Source organism: Salvelinus fontinalis, chromosome 17, assembly GCF_029448725.1.
Source record: "Salvelinus fontinalis isolate EN_2023a chromosome 17, ASM2944872v1, whole genome shotgun sequence".
Classification (NCBI taxonomy): Eukaryota; Metazoa; Chordata; class Actinopteri; order Salmoniformes; family Salmonidae; genus Salvelinus; species Salvelinus fontinalis.
Window position 1 is genome coordinate 19,263,197 of NC_074681.1, and position 19,200 is coordinate 19,282,396.

At 46.7% G+C, this 19,200-nt stretch overlaps 1 protein-coding gene across 5 annotated transcripts in view; it reads left to right on the forward strand.

Moving 5' to 3' along the window:
- Nucleotides 1–19,200, forward strand: part of LOC129813911 (ephrin type-A receptor 3-like) — a 227,622-nt gene that overhangs the window by 158,166 nt on the left and 50,256 nt on the right. Inside the window, exon 11 of one of the 5 annotated variants that reach the window (XM_055866523.1) lies at nt 9,761–11,745. The exons of the other annotated variants lie outside the window; for them this stretch is intronic. Coding sequence (XP_055722498.1) covers nt 9,761–9,917 — 157 coding nt within the window. The 3' untranslated portion in view covers nt 9,918–11,745. Of the gene's footprint in view, nt 1–9,760; nt 11,746–19,200 lie in introns of those variants that run through there. 5 annotated transcript variants of the gene reach the window in all.

A 19,200-nucleotide genomic window follows, 5' to 3' on the forward strand; every position in this document is an offset into this window, starting at 1 on the left:
CTGACGGGCCTCCCCCACCTGGTGAGGGAAGGCAACATCACCTCCGCTACACTGACCCTCAACACGGGGGACCCTCAACACGGGGGACCTACAGGGGTGTGTGCTTAGTCCCGACGTGTACTTCCTGTTCATCCACGATTGCATGGCCACACACGACTCCAACACCATCATCAAGTTTGCTGACGACTCAACGGCCTGATCACCAGTGACGATGAGAGCCTACAGGGAGGAGGTCAGTGACCTGGCAGTGTGATGCTGGGACAACAATCTCTCCCTCAATGTCAGTAAGACCAATGAGCTGATGGTGAACTAAAGGAAACGTGGGTGTACACGTCCCCATCCACATCGACAGGGCTGCAGTGGAGCGGTTGAGAGCTTTAAGGTTCTCGTGTCCAAAACGCTAAGGACTTAAAATGGTCCACTGATATGCACACAGTCGTGAAGAAGGCTTGGTATGGCAACAGTACCACCCTCAATCGCATGGCGCTACAGAGGGTGGTGCAGACAGCCCAGCACATCACTGCCATCCAGGACCTCTATATCAGGTGGTGTGAAAGGAAGGCCCAGAAAATCCCAAGCCATAGACTGTTCCCTCTGCTTCCGCACATCAAGAGGTACCGGTGCATCAAGTCTGACACCAACAGGCTCCTAAACAGCTTCTATCCCCAAGCCATAAGTCTGCTAAACAGCTAACAAAATGGCTACACAGACCCTTGTATTTTATTTTTATTTTCTATTCACACTCACAGGACTCTACACACTGGCACTCCAACACACATATAAAATGCAAACACATTTATATTGACACACACCACACACACTCACATACAATCATCCTATACACTGCTGGTACTCTGTTTATCATATATCCTCATGTCTAGTCACCTTACCCCTATACATATCTACAACCATCACTCCAATATCCCTGTCACCTTACCCCTATACATATCTACCTCCATCACTCCAGTATCCCTGTAGCCTTACACCTATACATATCTACCTCTATCACTCCAGTATCCCTGTCACCTTATATCTATATCTACCTCCATTACTCCAGTATCCCTGTCACCTTACCCCTCTAGAGATCTACCTCCATCACTCCAGGATCCCTGTCACCTTACCCCTCTACATATCCACAACCATCACTCCAGTATCCCTGTCACCTTACCCCTATACAAATCTACCTCTATCACTCTAGTATCCCTGTCACCTTACCCCTATACATATCTACCTCTATCACTCCAGTATCCCTGTCACCTTACCCCTATACATATCTACCTCTATCACTCCAGTATCCCTGTCACCTTAACCCTATACATATCTACCTCTATCACTGCAGTATCCCTGTCACCTTACCCCTATACATATCTACCTCCATTACTCTAGTATCCCTGTCACCTTACCCCTATACATATCTACCTCCATTACTCTAGTATCCCTGTCACCTTACCTCTATACATATCTACCTCTATCACTCCAGTATCCTATAGCCTATAAAGATGAGAGGAAAGCGTGTGTGTGTGTGTGTGTGTGTGTGTGTGTGTGTGTGTGTGTGTGTGTGTGTGTGTGTGTGTGTGTGTGTGTGTGTGTGTGTGTGTGTGTGTGTGTGTGTGTGTGTGTGTGTGTGTGTGTGTGTGTGTCTGTGTGTGTGTGTGTGTGTGTGTGTGTGTGTGTGTGTGTGTGTGTGTGTCTGTGTGTGTGTGTGTTTCGGTATGTTACATTGAAAGTGGCTACTATTATGTTCATTTGATCACAATTCCAACAAAGGGAAAAGTTGATAGTGTTAATTAAGGTGGAAAACACTAGAGTTGAGTGAAGTTCAATCTTGTGCTTCTCTGTGCAGGCTGATATTTCTTCTGCACGGCAGTCCCGGGGAGCTGCGCGCCCGCACCCACGCTCAGCTTAGAGGTCGTAACACACTCTCACATGAACCCATGGTGTGTTTTCTTGCCCTGAGTTTGTGACCCACTCATACTGTGGTGTGTAGTTTAGTTTATTAGACATGAAAACACACTTCCCTCAATGATTATGAGAACAGGTCACCCCTCCACTAAACATGCTTTCCCTTGCCTCTCTCTTCTCCACTTTGCTCATACTTCCCCTCTCCCCTCCTCTCCCCCTCGTCTTGTCTGGGACTCCACTTAGTCTAATGAATTGGTATTAAGTTAATGTTTCAAAACATGTTTTAATGAAACACAGACAGATTTATATACCATAACTCTATTGTTAATAATTCCCCCTTCCTAATAATTACCTCTGGCGTAGTAAATCTTTTTCTAAAGCGGTAAGGAGAGCTTTGGCTGGATGCCAGATGGCGTTAGGGAGAGAGAAGGAAGGAGATGGCTGGAAAGGGGGAGAGAGAAGGAAGGAGGGAGAGGGGGAGAGACAAAGATGGAAGGAGGGAGTGAAAAGGAAGGAAGTAGGGAGAGGGGAGAGAGAAGGAAAGAGAGGGAGAGACAATGAAGGTGGGAGAGGGGAGAGAGAAGGAAAGAGAGAGGGAGAAGGAAGGAGGGGAGGAAGAAGGGAGAGAGAAGGATGAAGGGATAGAGAAAGACGGGAGGGGAGAGAGAAGGAAGAAGGGATATCTAACAATACACACAATCTAAAAATTAAAAGAATGGAATTAAGAAATATAGATACCCAGAGTTATGATTGTAAATCTGCAGTTTAATTGACTAAATATTATAGAAATATGATGTTTTTCAGATGGTGTTTTCAAGCTTAGTTTGGGCATGACATTGTTTCTCATTCATCTTAATTACATTTAATCTAATAGCTTGATATTAAATGGGATATCTGTTATTGTGAGTGATGATGAGACACAGCGGGTCTGTGGTGGCTGTCTCTCTCTCTCTCTCTCTCTGTGTGTGTGTGTGTGTGTGTGTGTGTGTGTGTGTGTGTGTGTGTGTGTGTGTGTGTGTGTGTGTGCGTGCGTGCCTGCGTGCGTGCGTGCGAGAGTATGTGTCTGTTTGTGTGTGTCTCTCTTTGTGTTTGTGTGTGTATGTGTCTCTCTCTCCCTCTCTGTGTCTCTCTGTGTGTGTGTGTGTGTCTCTCTCTCTCTCCCTCTCTCTGTGTCTCTCTCTCTCTCTGTGTGTGTGTTAGTTTCTGATTAACATTCCCATTAAGGACCCACTCCCACTGATTATGAGTGGGAGGGAGAGCAAAAGAACGTGGAGGGAGAAAGATGGCGAGAGCGAGAGACAAAGGGATAGAGAGAGCGAGAGACCATGTTCACAGGTCCATCCTATTAGCAGTACAGTATGTCACACAGGCGATGTGATTACAGATTGTCTGATCTCCTCTCGACACACTCTCTCATCCATACTAATGATAACTGAGGTGTGTGTGCGTGTGTGTGTGCGTCCGTACCTTTATGTGTGTCAGAAGGATTAGTCGAGGCAATAGAAGGCAACAGGCAGTGTCCCAGGGAGATAGGGGCTATGTCTGGGTGTCACAGGGGAGATTAGTGTAGTGAGTACAGTCTTTTTTCTACTTATCTTTCTCTTCTCTTTCTCTCTTTCTGACCCTTCTTCCCTCCTTTTTGTCTTTGATTGTTATTGTCATGAAATAGTAACAGAAAGGAAGAGCCCTAAACTTATTTTCAATGTTTTGAATGTTTTAGCTGTATTTTACATGATCAGCCACTGGTCATTATATCTTGGCCTTTTGAGAGCAATGTTGACTGAAGCAGAGAGGTTACAACAGTATTCATCACATCAGCTCAACTGGAACTCAAATAGACAGACAGCTTGTTGGTTAAGATGTACAAACACATCAAGAACACACAGTTAAGTACAACACACACACACACACACACACACACACACACACACAAGCACACACACATAAAATGTACTACTCAGGGTAAGGAGTTCAAGTGGATGAGAAAAAGACATTCACATGTATGATAAAGTATTGGCAGAAGTGTATGATTGTGTGTGCGTGTTTGTGTGTGTATGCTTGAATGTCTGTTTGTATGTGTATGCTTGTGTGTGCGTGTGTCTGTGTGTGTGTGTATGCTTGTTTGTGTGTGTATGCTCGTGTGTGCGTGTGTTTGTATGTGTGTGTGTATGCTTGTGTGTGTGTGTGTGTGTGTGTGTGTGTGTGTGTGTGTGTGTGTGTGTGTGTGTGTGTGTGTGTGTGTGTGTGTGTGTGTGTGTGTGTGTGTGTGTGTGTGTGTGTGTGTGTGTGTGTGTGTGTGTGTGTGTGTGTGTGTGTGTGTGTGTGTGTGTGTGTGTTGACCCCCTCCACTAGTTCTGTTCTCCCTCCCTGAGTATATAAATTTCTCCTTCTACGATCTGAGGTCTTGGACTAGTCTTGTCATATAAAACACATTGAATGATACAGCTTGCTTTTAGACAGCCTTTATTAGCTGTGAAAGCAACGCTGGTTAACTTCTATGGGACTGTGTGATCATGCTCTCCGCAGCCGATGTGAGTAAGACCTTTAACTTCTCTGGGATATGTGGGACGCTAACGTCCCATTTGGCCAAAAGCCAGTAAAAATGCAGAGCGACAAATTCAAATAAATTACTATAAATATCCAACTTTTTGAATAAGTGTTCATTCAGTATTGTTGTAATTGTCATTATTACAGATAAATCAAAAAAAGCTTTTTTTGGTCCTCAAATAATCGGTATCGGTATCGGCGTTGAAAAAAATCATAATCGGTCGACCTCTACAATCAACACAAAATACTCTGTAATGTCATTTTAATATAAATAAAAAATTCATAACTAAAATAAGTTTGTTGCATAACTATTCAGCCCCTTTTGTTTAGACAAGCCTTAATTAGTTCAGGAGTAAAATATGGCTTAACAAATCCCATAATAAGTTACATGGACTCACTCTGTGTGAAATAATAGGGGTTGACATGATTTTTTTTATGACTAACACTTCTTCTGTCTTGCATGCATACAACATTTGTAAGATTCCTCAGTCAAGTATTGAATTTCAAGCACAGATACAACAACAAAGACCAGTGAGCTTTTCCCGAAATCCTCATAAAGAAGGGCAGCGATTGGTAGATGGATAACAATAACAAATCAGACATGAAATATCTCTTTGAACATGGTCAAGTTAATAATTATGTTATGAGTTTTGTATTAAACAACCTAGATACATCAAAGATGCAGTCGTCCTTCTGAATTGAACTGCAGGACAGAAATGAAACTGCTCAGGGAGGTTACCATTAGGCCACTGGTGATTTTGAAAAGTCGAATGGCTGTGAAGGGAGAAATCTGAGGATGGATCAACAACATTATAGTGGCGCCACAATAATGACCTAAATGACAGAGTGAAAAGAAGAATACAGTTATACAGAATAGGCACATTCCACATGCATCTTGTATGCCACAAGGCACTAAAGTAATACTTCAGATAACAAAAAGACACAGCAAAGGAATACAATTTTTGGCCTAATTGCAAATCCTTATTTTTGTGGCAAGTCCAGTACAACACATCACTGAGTAACTGCCTCCTTATTTTCAAGCAAGGTGGTGGCTGCATCATGGTATTGGTATGCTTGACATAGGCAAATACATGGGATAAAAAGTTATAGGATGGAGCTAGGCACAGGCAGAATGCTTTCCTCTTGGCAACTTTCCTAAAGACAGTCTTTCAGAGCACTTCTCTCTCCTGTAACGTGCGTGATTTTCCCAGTGTCGACCACACAGACAAGAGAACCTGAGTCAGCCATTAAAGCTTCCGTCAAAACCCTGTAGTAGATAGTCCTGCAGCTACTGTGCCCCGCTCGCCACTCTCTCTCTCTCTCTCTCTCTCTCTCTCTCTCTCTCTCTCTCTCTCTCTCTCTCTCTCTCTCTCTCTCTTCTCTCTCTTTTGTTCTCTCACCCTTGGTGCCCTTCATTCTCTTAGTTATCTCTCTCCCTACCTCTTCCTCCTTCATCTGAATGCTTGTGAGTTAGTATGCAGTGTAGGACCCCCGCCGTGTCACATCCAGCCTGTCAGCAAAACCTCTATTCGCATCCAGCCACTCACACTACACAGAGATCTGAAGATATTGCCCAAGAAGACAGGGATAGACAAAGAGAGAAAGAGAGAGGGAGAGAGAGATTTATTTTCCCTTTCATACTTCAACTATTTGCACATTGTTACAACACTGTACATAAGCAATAATAACATTTGAAATGTCTATATTCCTTTAAAAAATTGTGAGTGTAATGTTTACTGTTAATTTTTTATTGTTTATTTCCCTTGTTTATGTCCTGTCTATTTCAATTGCTTTGGCAAAGTAAACATATGTTTCCCATGTCAATAAAGCCATTTTAATTTAATTGAATTGATAGAGGGAGAGAGAGAGAGAGCGAGAGAGTGAGAGAGTGTGAGAGAATGAGAGAGAGGGAGGGAGAGTGAGAGGAAGAGATGAGAGAGACGGTAGAGAGGGTTGGGATAAGAGAGGAGACAACAAGCGAGAGAGAGTTAGGGAAAGAGGAGAAGACAAAGAAAATGTAGCATGGGCTATGTAGCGACAGAGGGAGAGAACGAAAAATAAATATAGAGGCAGCAGCGGGGAAGAAGTACAGGGAGAGAGAAAAGGGGGGGTGGGGAAGATAATATATGGATGGAGTTCTATGAAGGTGGAACGTAGCTAGCCGAATGAAAAATGGGTCTCGAGTGACAGAGTATTATATTAAAAGTTAATTGATATGCAAATGAAGAGCGTGTGGCTTTTGGAGGACAGGAATAACCTGTTGTCCTCAGTGGACTGGAACAGAGGAGGGAGAAGTGTATGTGTGAGTGCGTGTGTGTGTTTGAGAGAGAGAGAGACTTACTTACTTACTGACTTTATTGTCCCCATGGGGAAATTCTGTTGCAGTGTCATGTACACATTTCAAGTGGCGTTTAAATACAAAACAAAATTGACAATACAACTTTCAGAGTGACAGAGAGACAGGGAGAGGCCTGTGTGTGAGAGAAACTGAGGTGTGTGAGAGATTGCTCTCGAGACAATTCAGGTATTTTGAGTTTTTACAAAACCTTCTCTATACTAGATTATTGTGAACTTCCCTGGATGTTTTGTTGCAATGTAACTTGGGGGCCATAAAGTCACTCTGGGACCAAAGCAATGCTGTGCGTGCATGCGTGTGATTTTAGTGGTGTCTTTCAGTGTTAATGAATCATGACACTTAGAACTGTAGAGGCGAAATGAGGCACACAATTAACATGGAAATGAGCACCCCTCTTAGAGACCCCCATTTACACAGACACACACACCAAACACATACACACACACACATACACACACATACAAACACACACACACACACACACATGCGCACACCTGAAGTGAATGGGGAAGTGTTTCATCAGTGGGTTGTTTGTCCCTTGCGGCAGGTGCACTGGAGTGTTTGTGTGTATTCCTGATTTCTTGATTTCAGTTTTTTTTATTATTTGTGTACTGACATTTTACTGTACTGTTAGGAGCTACTAACACAAGCATTTCGCTGCACCCGCTATTACATCTGCTAAACTGCTAAACTGTGTACTTTGATCTTTGATTCAATTTTATGTGGTTCATCACATCTAAGCCAATATGACACCAATGTCGATGAAAATTCTCCAAATCACCGTGATTGGAGGTACCCAACACACTCACATTATGAGGCGTCCGGCTGTTACTGATAACCACATACCAGATTTTTAACAGGGACGTTAGCATTAGGAAAAAATCCAATTTCTTTCCTGGACCTTGCTCGACATCCATAAAGTGACCATTAGACTTGCCACCTTTCCAGCTGAATACGTTTGTAGGGGCAACAGTGTCTCTCACACACACACACATACAATCGAAATCAAATCAATGTTTATTGCAGTTTGTAGGGGAACCAACAATGTGCTACCTTTTTGTAGCATTTCTGACAATGCTAATATATTTTCAGCCAAAGCTCAGAGTTCTAACACCGGGTCGAGGAACTCGGTAGCTCATCAGCATTACAGCTGCACCAGGCTGCCAGTCATAAGAAGTGGATGAGAACAAACCTCATGTACGGGCTCGGGAGAGACGAAGGTCGAAAGCCATGCGTCCTCCGAAGCACAACCCAACCAGCCGTACTGCTTCTTAACACAGCGCGCCTCCAACCAGGAAGCCAGCCGCACCAATGTGTCGGAGGAAACACCGTGTACCTGACCCCCTTGGTTGGCACGCACTGCGCCCGGCCCGCCACAGGAGTCGCTGGAGCGCGATGAGACAAGGATATCCCTACCGGCCAAACCCTCCCTACCCCGGACGACGCTATGCCAATTGTGCGTCGCCCCACGGACCTCCCGGTCGCGGCCGGCTGCGATAGAGCCTGGGCGCGAACCCAGAGACTCTGGTGGCGCAGTTAGCACTGCGATGCAGTGCCCTAGACCACTGCGCCACCCGGGAGGCTGATACTGTATTTTAATTAGTTAGGTAGCTAGCTAGCTAATGTTAACCAACGTTAGCTTGCGTGTCCAAAGTCCAGCAACTAGCTTCTGTAGCTAGCTAATACCAGTTAGCTGACAGTTAGCTAGCTAACGAAAAGGCAAAAGAAAGGTAGCTAGCTATATTTGGTTATAGAATGTTTTTACACAAATTACTTCAGCCATTAGCTAGCTAGACCCGGACAACAGCAGCTGACCTCGACCCAGAAGCTAGCTAATGTTAGCTCACATCCTACATTTTTCAACAAAGCATAGCTAGCTAGCTGCATCAATTCAAAACTAGCCTTAGCCAAGTTGCCAACAACCGGCTTTTCTGGTTTTCAGGGATACAGCTATTTTCAACCTAGGTTCCTCTTCAGCTGAAAACCGGATGTGGGAACTCTGCTCAAGGGTTTCTCTTATGCTTGCTATGTTAGGTTAGTGCAAAACTAACACCAAACTTCGGGAAAATTGTCACGCTGTTATCTTTCAATGAAGGGAATGGGATTTTGCTAAACTAGCTAGTTACTCCATAGTCCAAGCTACGGTAAGATCTAGCCACATGTCAGGGTCAGACAGGACACAACTCAAACTGTAGCTAAGAAAACAAATTGCTAGCAAATATTACATATAAACAGTTCCTTGGTTACTGACTGCATGGTGCAAATGCATGCTTGCTAGCATCAGGAACAAATGTTTCTAACATCCATAATACATTACTTACCTGTCTTCTTGACATTTTAATCAAAATGTTTGCTGCCAAACCAACAACTTTGCCATTTAACCATCTTGATGTTATCTACAGCTACGATCTGGATGCTGGACTAGCCTTTGTGTTGGATATTTGTCACCAACTCTGCCGTGTACGGCAGTTGCAATCAATTGAGCTATTAGCTTTGCATGTGGAAATGTTGTATAATGCACCTTTAACAGAAAATCCCATTTCCAGTGTAAAAAACATAATGAAGGAAATTCACATGAGCACCACCATGCCTACTCCACCCATGTTCTACCAAGGTTTTCCAGCGCACATCTTTGACATACTAAAGAAGCTATGTTGGTGTATGTACTTCAAACAATGTGTATGCAGGTTGCTTAGGATTGTGTGTTTTTCTCCCTGCCTCCCCCAGGCCTCTCCCTTTCTCACCCCAGTCCCAGACATAGACAGTTTCCCCTAAAGGGCCCATTTTAGGCTGAGTTATTCCACCTGTTCAGCTGTGTAAAAACACAGGGCTTAGGCACTGAACTACTGTCATATTAACTGAGGCTAACAATACCTCATTCCCCCCATCACCTCTAATTCCTCTCCTCTTTTTCCCTCTAACTCATTTTATTCTCCCTTTCACTCCTTTTCTCAGGTCCAGAACAAATTCAAGGAAGCGTACATACAGTATTATACAGAGCCATGAGTGCATGGTACTCCCTTCCATCTTATATATAGCAAGTGAACAGCAAACCTGGTTTAAAAACACAAATAAAGCAACACCTCATGGCATAACGCCTCTCCACATGTGACCTACTTGTTGTGTGTATGTACTGACATGTGACCTACTTGTTGTGTGTATGTACTGACATGTGACCTACTGGTTGTGTATGTACTGACATGTGACTACTGGTTGTGTGTCTCTACTGACATGTGACCTACTGGTTGTGTGTATGAACTGACGTGTGACCTACTGGTTGTGTGTCTCTACTGACATGTGACCTACTGGTTGTGTGTATGTACTGACATGTGACCTACTGGTTGTGTGTCTCTACTGACATGTGACCTACTGGTTGTGTGTATGTACTGACATGTGACCTACTGGTTGTGTGTATGTACTGACATGTGACCTACTTGTTGTGTGTATGTACTGACATGTGACCTACTGGTTGTGTGTATGTACTGACATGTGACCTACTGGTTGTGTGTATGTACTGACATGTGACCTACTGGTTGTGTGTATGTACTGACATGTGACCTAGTGGTTGTGTGTATGTACTGACATGTGACCTACTGGTTGTGTGTATGTACTGACATGTGACCTACTGGTTGTGTGTCTCTACTGACATGTGACCTACTGGTTGTGTGTATGTACTGACATGTGACCTACTGGTTGTGTGTATGTACTGACATGTGACCTAGTGGTTGTGTGTATGTACTGACATGTGACCTAGTTGTTGTGTGTATGTACTGACATGTGACCTACTGGTTGTGTGTCTCTACTGACATGTGACCTACTGGTTGTGTGTATGAACTGACATGTGACCTACTGGTTGTGTGTCTCTACTGACATGTGACCTCCTGGTTGTGTGTATGTACTGACATGTGACCTACTGGTTGTGTGTATGTACTGACATGTGACCTACTGGTTGTGTGTATGTACTGACATGTGACCTAGTTGTTGTGTGTAAGTACTGACATGTGACCTACTGGTTGTGTGTATGTACTGACATGTGACCTACTGGTTGTGTGTATATACTGACATGTGACCTAGTTGTTGTGTGTATATACTGACATGTGACCTACTGGTTGTGTGTATGTACTGACATGTGACCTACTGGTTGTGTGTATATACTGACATGTGACCTAGTTGTTGTGTGTAAGTACTGACATGTGACCTACTGGTTGTGTGTATGTACTGACATGTGACCTACTGGTTGTGTGTATATACTGACATGTGGCCTACTGGTTGTGTGTATGTACTGACATGTGACCTAGTTGTTGTGTGTCTCTACTGACATGTGACCTACTGGTTGTGTGTATGTACTGACATGTGACCTAGTTGTTGTGTGTCTCTACTGACATGTGACCTACTGGTTGTGTGTATGTACTGACATGTGACCTAGTTGTTGTGTGTCTCTACTGACATGTGACCTACTGGTTGTGTGTATGTACTGACATGTGACCTAGTTGTTGTGTGTATGTACTGACATGTGACCTACTTGTTGTGTGTATGTACTGACATGTGACCTACTTGTTGTGTGTATGTACTGACATGTGACCTACTTGTTGTGTGTATGTACTGACATGTGACCTACTGGTTGTGTGTATGTACTGACATGTATGTGTAACTGTTTGATGCACACAAACAGTACATGTTAATGTGTTTAAATGTAAATGGTAAAGTCTTTGGTCTGTAATGTATTTTTCGTTGTGTCGGACCCCAGTAAGACTAGCTGTTGCCTTTGGCGTCGGCTAATGGGGATCCTAATAAATCAAATCAAATCAAATTCCCTAGTAGCCTTATCCCTTTCCCCTGTCTCACTGGTATACAGGTTTTTTCTCTCAACATCTATAGCAGGTGCTTGTCCTATCCCTCCCTCCATCTATAGCAGGTGCTTGTCATATCCCTCTCCCCATCTATAGCAGGTGCTTGTCCTATCCCTCTCCCCATCTATAGCAGGTGCTTGTCCTATCCCTCTCCCCATCTATAGCAGGTGCTTGTCCTATCCCTCTCCCCATCTATAGCAGGTGCTTGTCCTACCCCTCTCCCCATCTATAGCAGGTGCTTGTCCTATCCCTCTCCCCATCTATAGCAGGTGCTTATCCTATCCCTCCATCCATCTATAGCAGGTGCTTGTCCTATCCCTCTCCCCATCTATAGCAGGTGCTTGTCCTATCCCTCTCCCCATCTATAGCAGGTGCTTGTCCTATCCCTCCCTCCATCTATAGCAGGTGCTTGTCCTATCCCTTCCTCCATCTATAGCAGATGCTTGTCCTATCCCTTCCTCCATCTATAGCAGATGCTTGTCCTATCCCTCTCACCATCTATATCAGGTGCTTGTCCTATCCCTTCCTCCATCTATAGCAGATGCTTGTCCTATCCCTCTCCCCATCTATAGCAGTTGCTTGTCCTATCCCTCTCCCTCCATCTATAGCAGGTGCTTGTCCTACCCCTCTCACCATCTATATCAGGTGCTTGTCCTATCCCTTCCTCCATCTATAGCAGATGCTTGTCCTATCCCTCTCCCCATCTATAGCAGTTGCTTGTCCTATCCCTCTCCCTCCATCTATAGCAGGTGCTTGTCCTACCCCTCTCCCCATCTATAGCAGGTGTTTGTCCTACCCCTCTCCCCATCTATAGCAGATGCTTGTCCTATCCCTCTCCCCATCTATAACAGGTGCTTGTCCTATCCCTCCCTCCATCTATAGCAGGTGCTTGTCTTATCCCTCTCCCCATCTATAACAGGTGCTTGTCCTATCCCTCTCCCCATCTATAACAGGTGCTTGTCCTATCCCTCTCCCCATCTATAACAGGTGCTTGTCCTATCCCTCTCCCCATCTATAACAGGTGCTTGTCCTATCCCTCTCCCCATCTATAGCAGGTGCTTGTCCTATCCCTCTCCCTCCATCTATAGCAGGTGCTTGTCCTACCCCTCTCCCCATCTATAGCAGGTGTTTGTCCTACCCCTCTCCCCATCTATAGCAGGTGCTTGTCATATCCCTCTCCCCATCTATAGCAGGTGCTTGTCTTATCCCTCCCCCCATCTATAGCAGGTGCTTGTCCTATCCCTCTCAACATCTATAGCAGTTGTTTGTCCTATCACTCCCTCCATCTATAGCAGGTGCTTATCCTATCCCTCCCTCCATCTATATCAGATGCTTGTCCTATCCCTCTCCCCATCTATAGCAGGTGCTTGTCTTATCCCTCTCCCCATCTATAGCAGGTGCTTGTCCTATCGCTCCCTCCATCTATAGCAGGTGCTTGTCCTATCCCTCCCTCCATCTATAACAGGTGCTTGTCCTATCCCTATCCCCATCTATAGCAGGTGCTTGACCTATCTCTCCCTCCAACTATAGCAGGTGCTTGTCCTATCCCTCCCTCCATCTATAGCAGATGCTTGTCCTATCCCTCCCTCCATCTATAGCAGGTGCTTGTCCTATCCCTCCCTCCATCTATAGCAGATGCTTGTCCTACCCCTCTCCCCATCTATAGCAGGTGTTTGTCCTACCCCTCTCCCCATCTATAGCAGATGCTTGTCCTATCCCTCTCCCCATCTATAACAGGTGCTTGTCCTATCCCTCCCTCCATCTATAGCAGGTGCTTGTCTTATCCCTCTCCCCATCTATAACAGGTGCTTGTCCTATCCCTCTCCCCATCTATAACAGGTGCTTGTCCTATCCCTCTCCCCATCTATAACAGGTGCTTGTCCTATCCCTCTCCCCATCTATAACAGGTGCTTGTCCTATCCCTCTCCCCATCTATAGCAGGTGCTTGTCCTATCCCTCTCCCTCCATCTATAGCAGGTGCTTGTCCTACCCCTCTCCCCATCTATAGCAGGTGTTTGTCCTACCCCTCTCCCCATCTATAGCAGGTGCTTGTCATATCCCTCTCCCCATCTATAGCAGGTGCTTGTCTTATCCCTCCCCCCATCTATAGCAGGTGCTTGTCCTATCCCTCTCAACATCTATAGCAGTTGTTTGTCCTATCACTCCCTCCATCTATAGCAGGTGCTTATCCTATCCCTCCCTCCATCTATATCAGATGCTTGTCCTATCCCTCTCCCCATCTATAGCAGGTGCTTGTCTTATCCCTCTCCCCATCTATAGCAGGTGCTTGTCCTATCGCTCCCTCCATCTATAGCAGGTGCTTGTCCTATCCCTCCCTCCATCTATAACAGGTGCTTGTCCTATCCCTATCCCCATCTATAGCAGGTGCTTGACCTATCTCTCCCTCCAACTATAGCAGGTGCTTGTCCTATCCCTCCCTCCATCTATAGCAGATGCTTGTCCTATCCCTCCCTCCATCTATAGCAGGTGCTTGTCCTATCCCTCCCTCCATCTATAGCAGATGCTTGTCCTATCCCTCTCCCCATCTATAACAGGTGCTTGTCCTATCCCTCTCCCCATCTATAGCAGGTGCTTGTCCTATCCCTCCCCCCATCTATAGCAGGTGCTTGTCCTATCCCTCCCCCCCATCTATAGCAGGTGCTTGTCTTATCCCTCTCCCCATCTATAGCAGGTGCTGTCCTATCGCTCCCTCCATCTATAGCAGGTGCTTGTCCTATCCCTCTCCCCATCTATAGCAGGTGCTTGTCCTATTCCCTCCCTCCATATATAGCAGGTGCTTGTCCTACCCCTCTCCCCATCTATAGCAGGTGCTTGTCCTATCCCTCTCCCCATCTATTGCAGGTGCTTGTCCTATCCCTCTCCCCATCTATAGCAGGTGCTTGTCCTACCCCTCTCCCCATCTATAGCAGGTGCTTGTCCTATCCCTCCCTCCATCTATAGCAGGTGCTTGACCTATCCCCCCCCCACATCTATAGCAGGTGCTTGTCTTATCCCTCTCCCCATCTATAGCAGGTGCTTGTCCTATCGCTCCCTCCATCTATAGCAGGTGCTTGTCCTATCCCTCCCTCCATCTATAGCAGATGCTTGTCCTATCCCTCTCCTCATCTATAGCAGGTGCTTGTCCTATCCCCCTCCTCATCTATAGCAGGTGCTTGTCCTATCCCTCCCTCCATCTATAGCAGATGCTTGTCCTATCCCTCTCCTCATCTATAGCAAGTGCTTGTCCTATCGCTCCCTCCATCTATAGCAGGTGCTTGTCCTATCCCTCCCTCCATCTATAGCAGATGCTTGTCCTATCCCTCTCCTCATCTATAGCAGGTGCTTGTCCTATCCCTCTCCTCATCTATAGCAGGTGCTTGTCCTATCCCTCCCTCCATCTATAGCAGATGCTTGTCCTATCCCTCTCCTCATCTATAGCAGGTGCTTGTCCTATCCCTCTACCCATCTATAGCAGGTGCTTGTCCTATCCCTCCCTCCATCTATAGCAGGTGCTTGTCCTATCCCTCTCCTCATCTATAGCAGGTGCTTGTCCTATCCCTCCCTCCATCTATAGCAGATGCTTGTCCTATCCCTCTCCTCATCTATAGCATGTGCTTGTCCTATCCCTCTCCTCATCTATTGCAGGTGCTTGTCCTATCCCTCTCCCCATCTATAGCAGGTGCTTGTCCTACCCCTCTACCCAACTATAGCAGGTGCTTGTCCTATCCCTCCCTCCATCTATAGCAGGTGCTTGACCTATCCCTCCCCCCATCTATAGCAGGTGCTTGTCTTATCCCTCTCCCCATCTATAGCAGGTGCTTGTCCTATCGGTCCCTCCATCTATAGCAGGTGCTTGTCCTATCCCTCCCTCCATCTATAGCAGGTGCTTGACCTATCTCCCCCCCCCATCTATAGCAGGTGCTTGTCTTATCCCTCTCCCCATCTATAGCAGGTGCTTGTCCTATCCCTCCCTCCATCTATAGCAGGTGCTTGTCCTATCCCTCTCCCCATCTATTGCAGGTGCTTGTCCTATCCCTCTCACCCTCTATAGTAGGTGCTTGTCCTATCCCTCTCCTCATCTATAGCAGGTGCTTGTCCTATCTCTTTCACCATCTACAGCAGGTGTTTGTCCTATCCCTCTCACCATCTATAACAGGTGCTTGTCCTACCCCTCTCCTCATCTATAGCAGGTGCTTGTCCTATCTCTTTCACCATCTATAGCAGGTGTTTGTCCTATCCCTCTCACCCTCTATAGCAGGTGCTTGTCCTACCCCTCTCCCCAACTATAGCAGGTGCTTGTCCTATCACTCCCTCCATCTGTAACAGGTGCTTGTCCTATCCCTCCTTCCATCTATAGCAGGTGCTTGTCCTACCCCTCTCCCCATCTATAACAGGTGCTTGTCCTATCCCTCCCTCCATCTATAGCAGGTGCTTGTCCTATCCCTCCCTCAATCTATAACAGGTGCTTGTCCTATCCCTCCTTCCATCTATAGCAGGTGCTTGTCCTACCCCTCTCCCCATCTATAACAGGTGCTTGTCCTATCCATCCCTCCATCTATAACAGGTGCTTGTCCTATCCCTCCTTCCATCTATAACAGGTGCTTGTCCTATCCCTCCCTCCATCTATAGCAGGTGCTTATCCTATCCCTCCCTCCATCTATAGCAGGTGCTTATCCTATCCCTCCCTCCATCTATATCAGATGCTTGTCCTATCCCTCTCCCCATCTATAGCAGGTGCTTGTCCGCCCCCCCCCCCCCCCCCATCTATAGCAGATGCTTGTCCTATCCCTCTCCGTATCTATAGCAGGTGCTTGTCCTATCCCTCTCCCCATCTATAACAGGTGCTTGTCCTATCCCTCTCCCCATCTATAGCAGGTGCTTGTCCTATCCCTCTCCCCATCTATTGCAGGTGCTTGTCCTATCCCTCTCCCCATCTATAGCAGGTGCGTGTCCTATCCCTCTCCCCATCTATAGCAGGTGCTTGTCCTATTCCCTCCCTCCATATATTGCAGGTGCTTGTCCTACCCCTCTCCCCAACTATAGCAGGTGCTTGTCCTATCCCTCCCTCCATCTATAACAGGTGCTTGTCCTATCCCTCCCTCCATCTATAGCAGATGCTTGTCCTATCCCTCTCCCCATCTATAGCAGGTGCTTGTCCTATCCCTCTACCCATCTATAGCATGTGCTTGTCCTATCTCTCCCTCCATCTATAGCAGTTGCTTGTCCTATCCCTCTCCCCATCTATAGAAGGTGCTTGTCCTATCCCTCTCCCCATATATAGCAGGTGCTTGTCCTATCCCTCCCTCCATCTATAGCAGGTGCTTGTCCTATCCCTCCCTCCATCTATAGCAGGTGCTTGTCCTATCCCTTCCTCCATCTATAGCAGGTGCTTGTCCTATCCCTCTCCCCATCTATAGCAGGTGCTTGTCCTATCCCACCCTCCATCTATAGCATGTGCTTGTCCTATCTCTCCCTCCATCTATAGCAGATGCTTCTCCTATCCCTCTCCCCATCTATAGCAGGTGCTTGTCCTATCCCTCTCCACATCTATAGCAGGTGCTTGTCCTATCCCTCCCTCCATCTATAGCAGGTGCTTGTCCTATCCCTCCTTCCATCTATAGCAGGTGCTTGTCCTATCCCTCCCTCCATCTATAGCAGGTGCTTGTCCTATCCCTCTCCTCATCTATAGCAGGTGCTTGTCCTATCCCTCCCTCCATATATAGCAGGTGCTTGTCCTATCCCTCTCCCCATCTATAGCAGGTGCCTGTCCTACCCCTCCCTCCATCTATAGCAGGTGCTTGTCCTATCCCTCTTCCCATCTATAGCAGGTGCTTGTCCTATCCCTCCCTCCATCTATAGCAGGTAATTGTCCTATCCCTCCCTCCATCTATATCAGGTGCTTGTCCTATCCCTCCCTCCGTCTATATCAAGTGCTTGTCCTATCCCTCTCCCCATCTATAGCACGTGCTTGTCCTATCCCTCCCTCCATCTATATCAGGTGCTTCCCCTATCCCTCCCTCCATCTATATCAGGTGCTTGTCCTATCCCTCCCTCCATCTATATCAGGTGCTTGTCCTATCTCTCTCCCCATCTATAGCAGGTGCTTGTCCTATCCCTCCCTCCATCTATAGCAGTTGCTTGTCCTATCCCTCTCCCCATCTATTGCAGGTGCTTGTCCTATCCCTCTCCCCATCTATAGCAGGTGCTTGTCCTACCCCTCTCCCCATCTATAGCAGGTGTTTGTCCTACCCCTCTCCCCATCTATAGCAGGTGCTTGTCCAATCCCTCTCCCCATCTATAGCAGGTGCTTGTCCTATCCCTCTCCCCATCTATAGCAGGTGCTTGTCATATCCCTCTCCCCATCTATAGCAGGTGCTTGTCCTATCTCTCCCTCCATCTATAGCAGGTGCTTGTCCTATCTCTCTCCCCATCTATAGCAGGTGTTTATCCTATCCCTCCCTCCATCTATAGCAGATGCTTGTCCTATCCCTCTCCCCATCTATAGCAGGTGCTTGTCCTATCTCCCCCCCATCTATAACAGGTGCTTATCCCCCCCCCCCCCCCATCTATAGCAGGTGCTTGTCCTATCCCTCTCCCCATCTATTGCAGGTGCTTGTCCTACCCCTCTCCCCATCTATGGCAGGTGTTTGTCCTACCCCTCTCCCCATCTATAGCAGTTGCTTGTCCTACCCCTCTCCCCATCTATGGCAGGTGTTTGTCCTACCCCTCTCCCCATCTATAGCATGTGCTTGTCCTATCTCTCCCTCCATCTATAGCAGTTGCTTGTCCTATCCCTCTCCCCATCTATAGCAGGTGCTTGTCCTATCCCTCTCCCCATCTATAGCAGGTGCTTGTCCTATCCCTCTCCCCATCTATAGCAGGTGCTTGTCCTACCCCTCTCCCCATCTATAGCATGTGCTTGTCCGCCCCCCCCCCCCCCATCTATAGCAGGTGCTTGTCCTATCCCTCTCCCCATCTATAGCAGGTGCTTGTCCTATCCCTCCCTCCATCTATAGCAGGTAATTGTCCTATCCCTCCCTCCATCTATATCAGGTGCTTGTCCTATCCCTCCCTCCGTCTATATCAAGTGCTTGTCCTATCCCTCTCCCCATCTATAGCACGTGCTTGTCCTTTCCCTCCCTCCATCTATATCAGGTGCTTCCCCTATCCCTCCCTCCATCTATATCAGGTGCTTGTCCTATCCCTCCCTCCATCTATATCAGGTGCTTGTCCTATCCCTCTCCCCATCTATAGCAGGTGCTTGTCCTATCCCTCCCTCCATCTATAGCAGTTGCTTGTCCTATCCCTCTCCCCATCTATTGCAGGTGCTTGTCCTATCCCTCTCCCCATCTATAGCAGGTGCTTGTCCTATCCCTCTCCCCATCTATAGCAGTTGCTTGTCCTATCCCTCTCCCCATCTATAGCAGGTGCTTGTCCTATCCAACTCCCCATCTATAGCAGGTGCTTGTCCTATCCCTCTCCCCATCTATAGCAGGTGTTTGTTCTATCTCTCTCCCCATCTATAGCAGTTGCTTGTCCTACCCC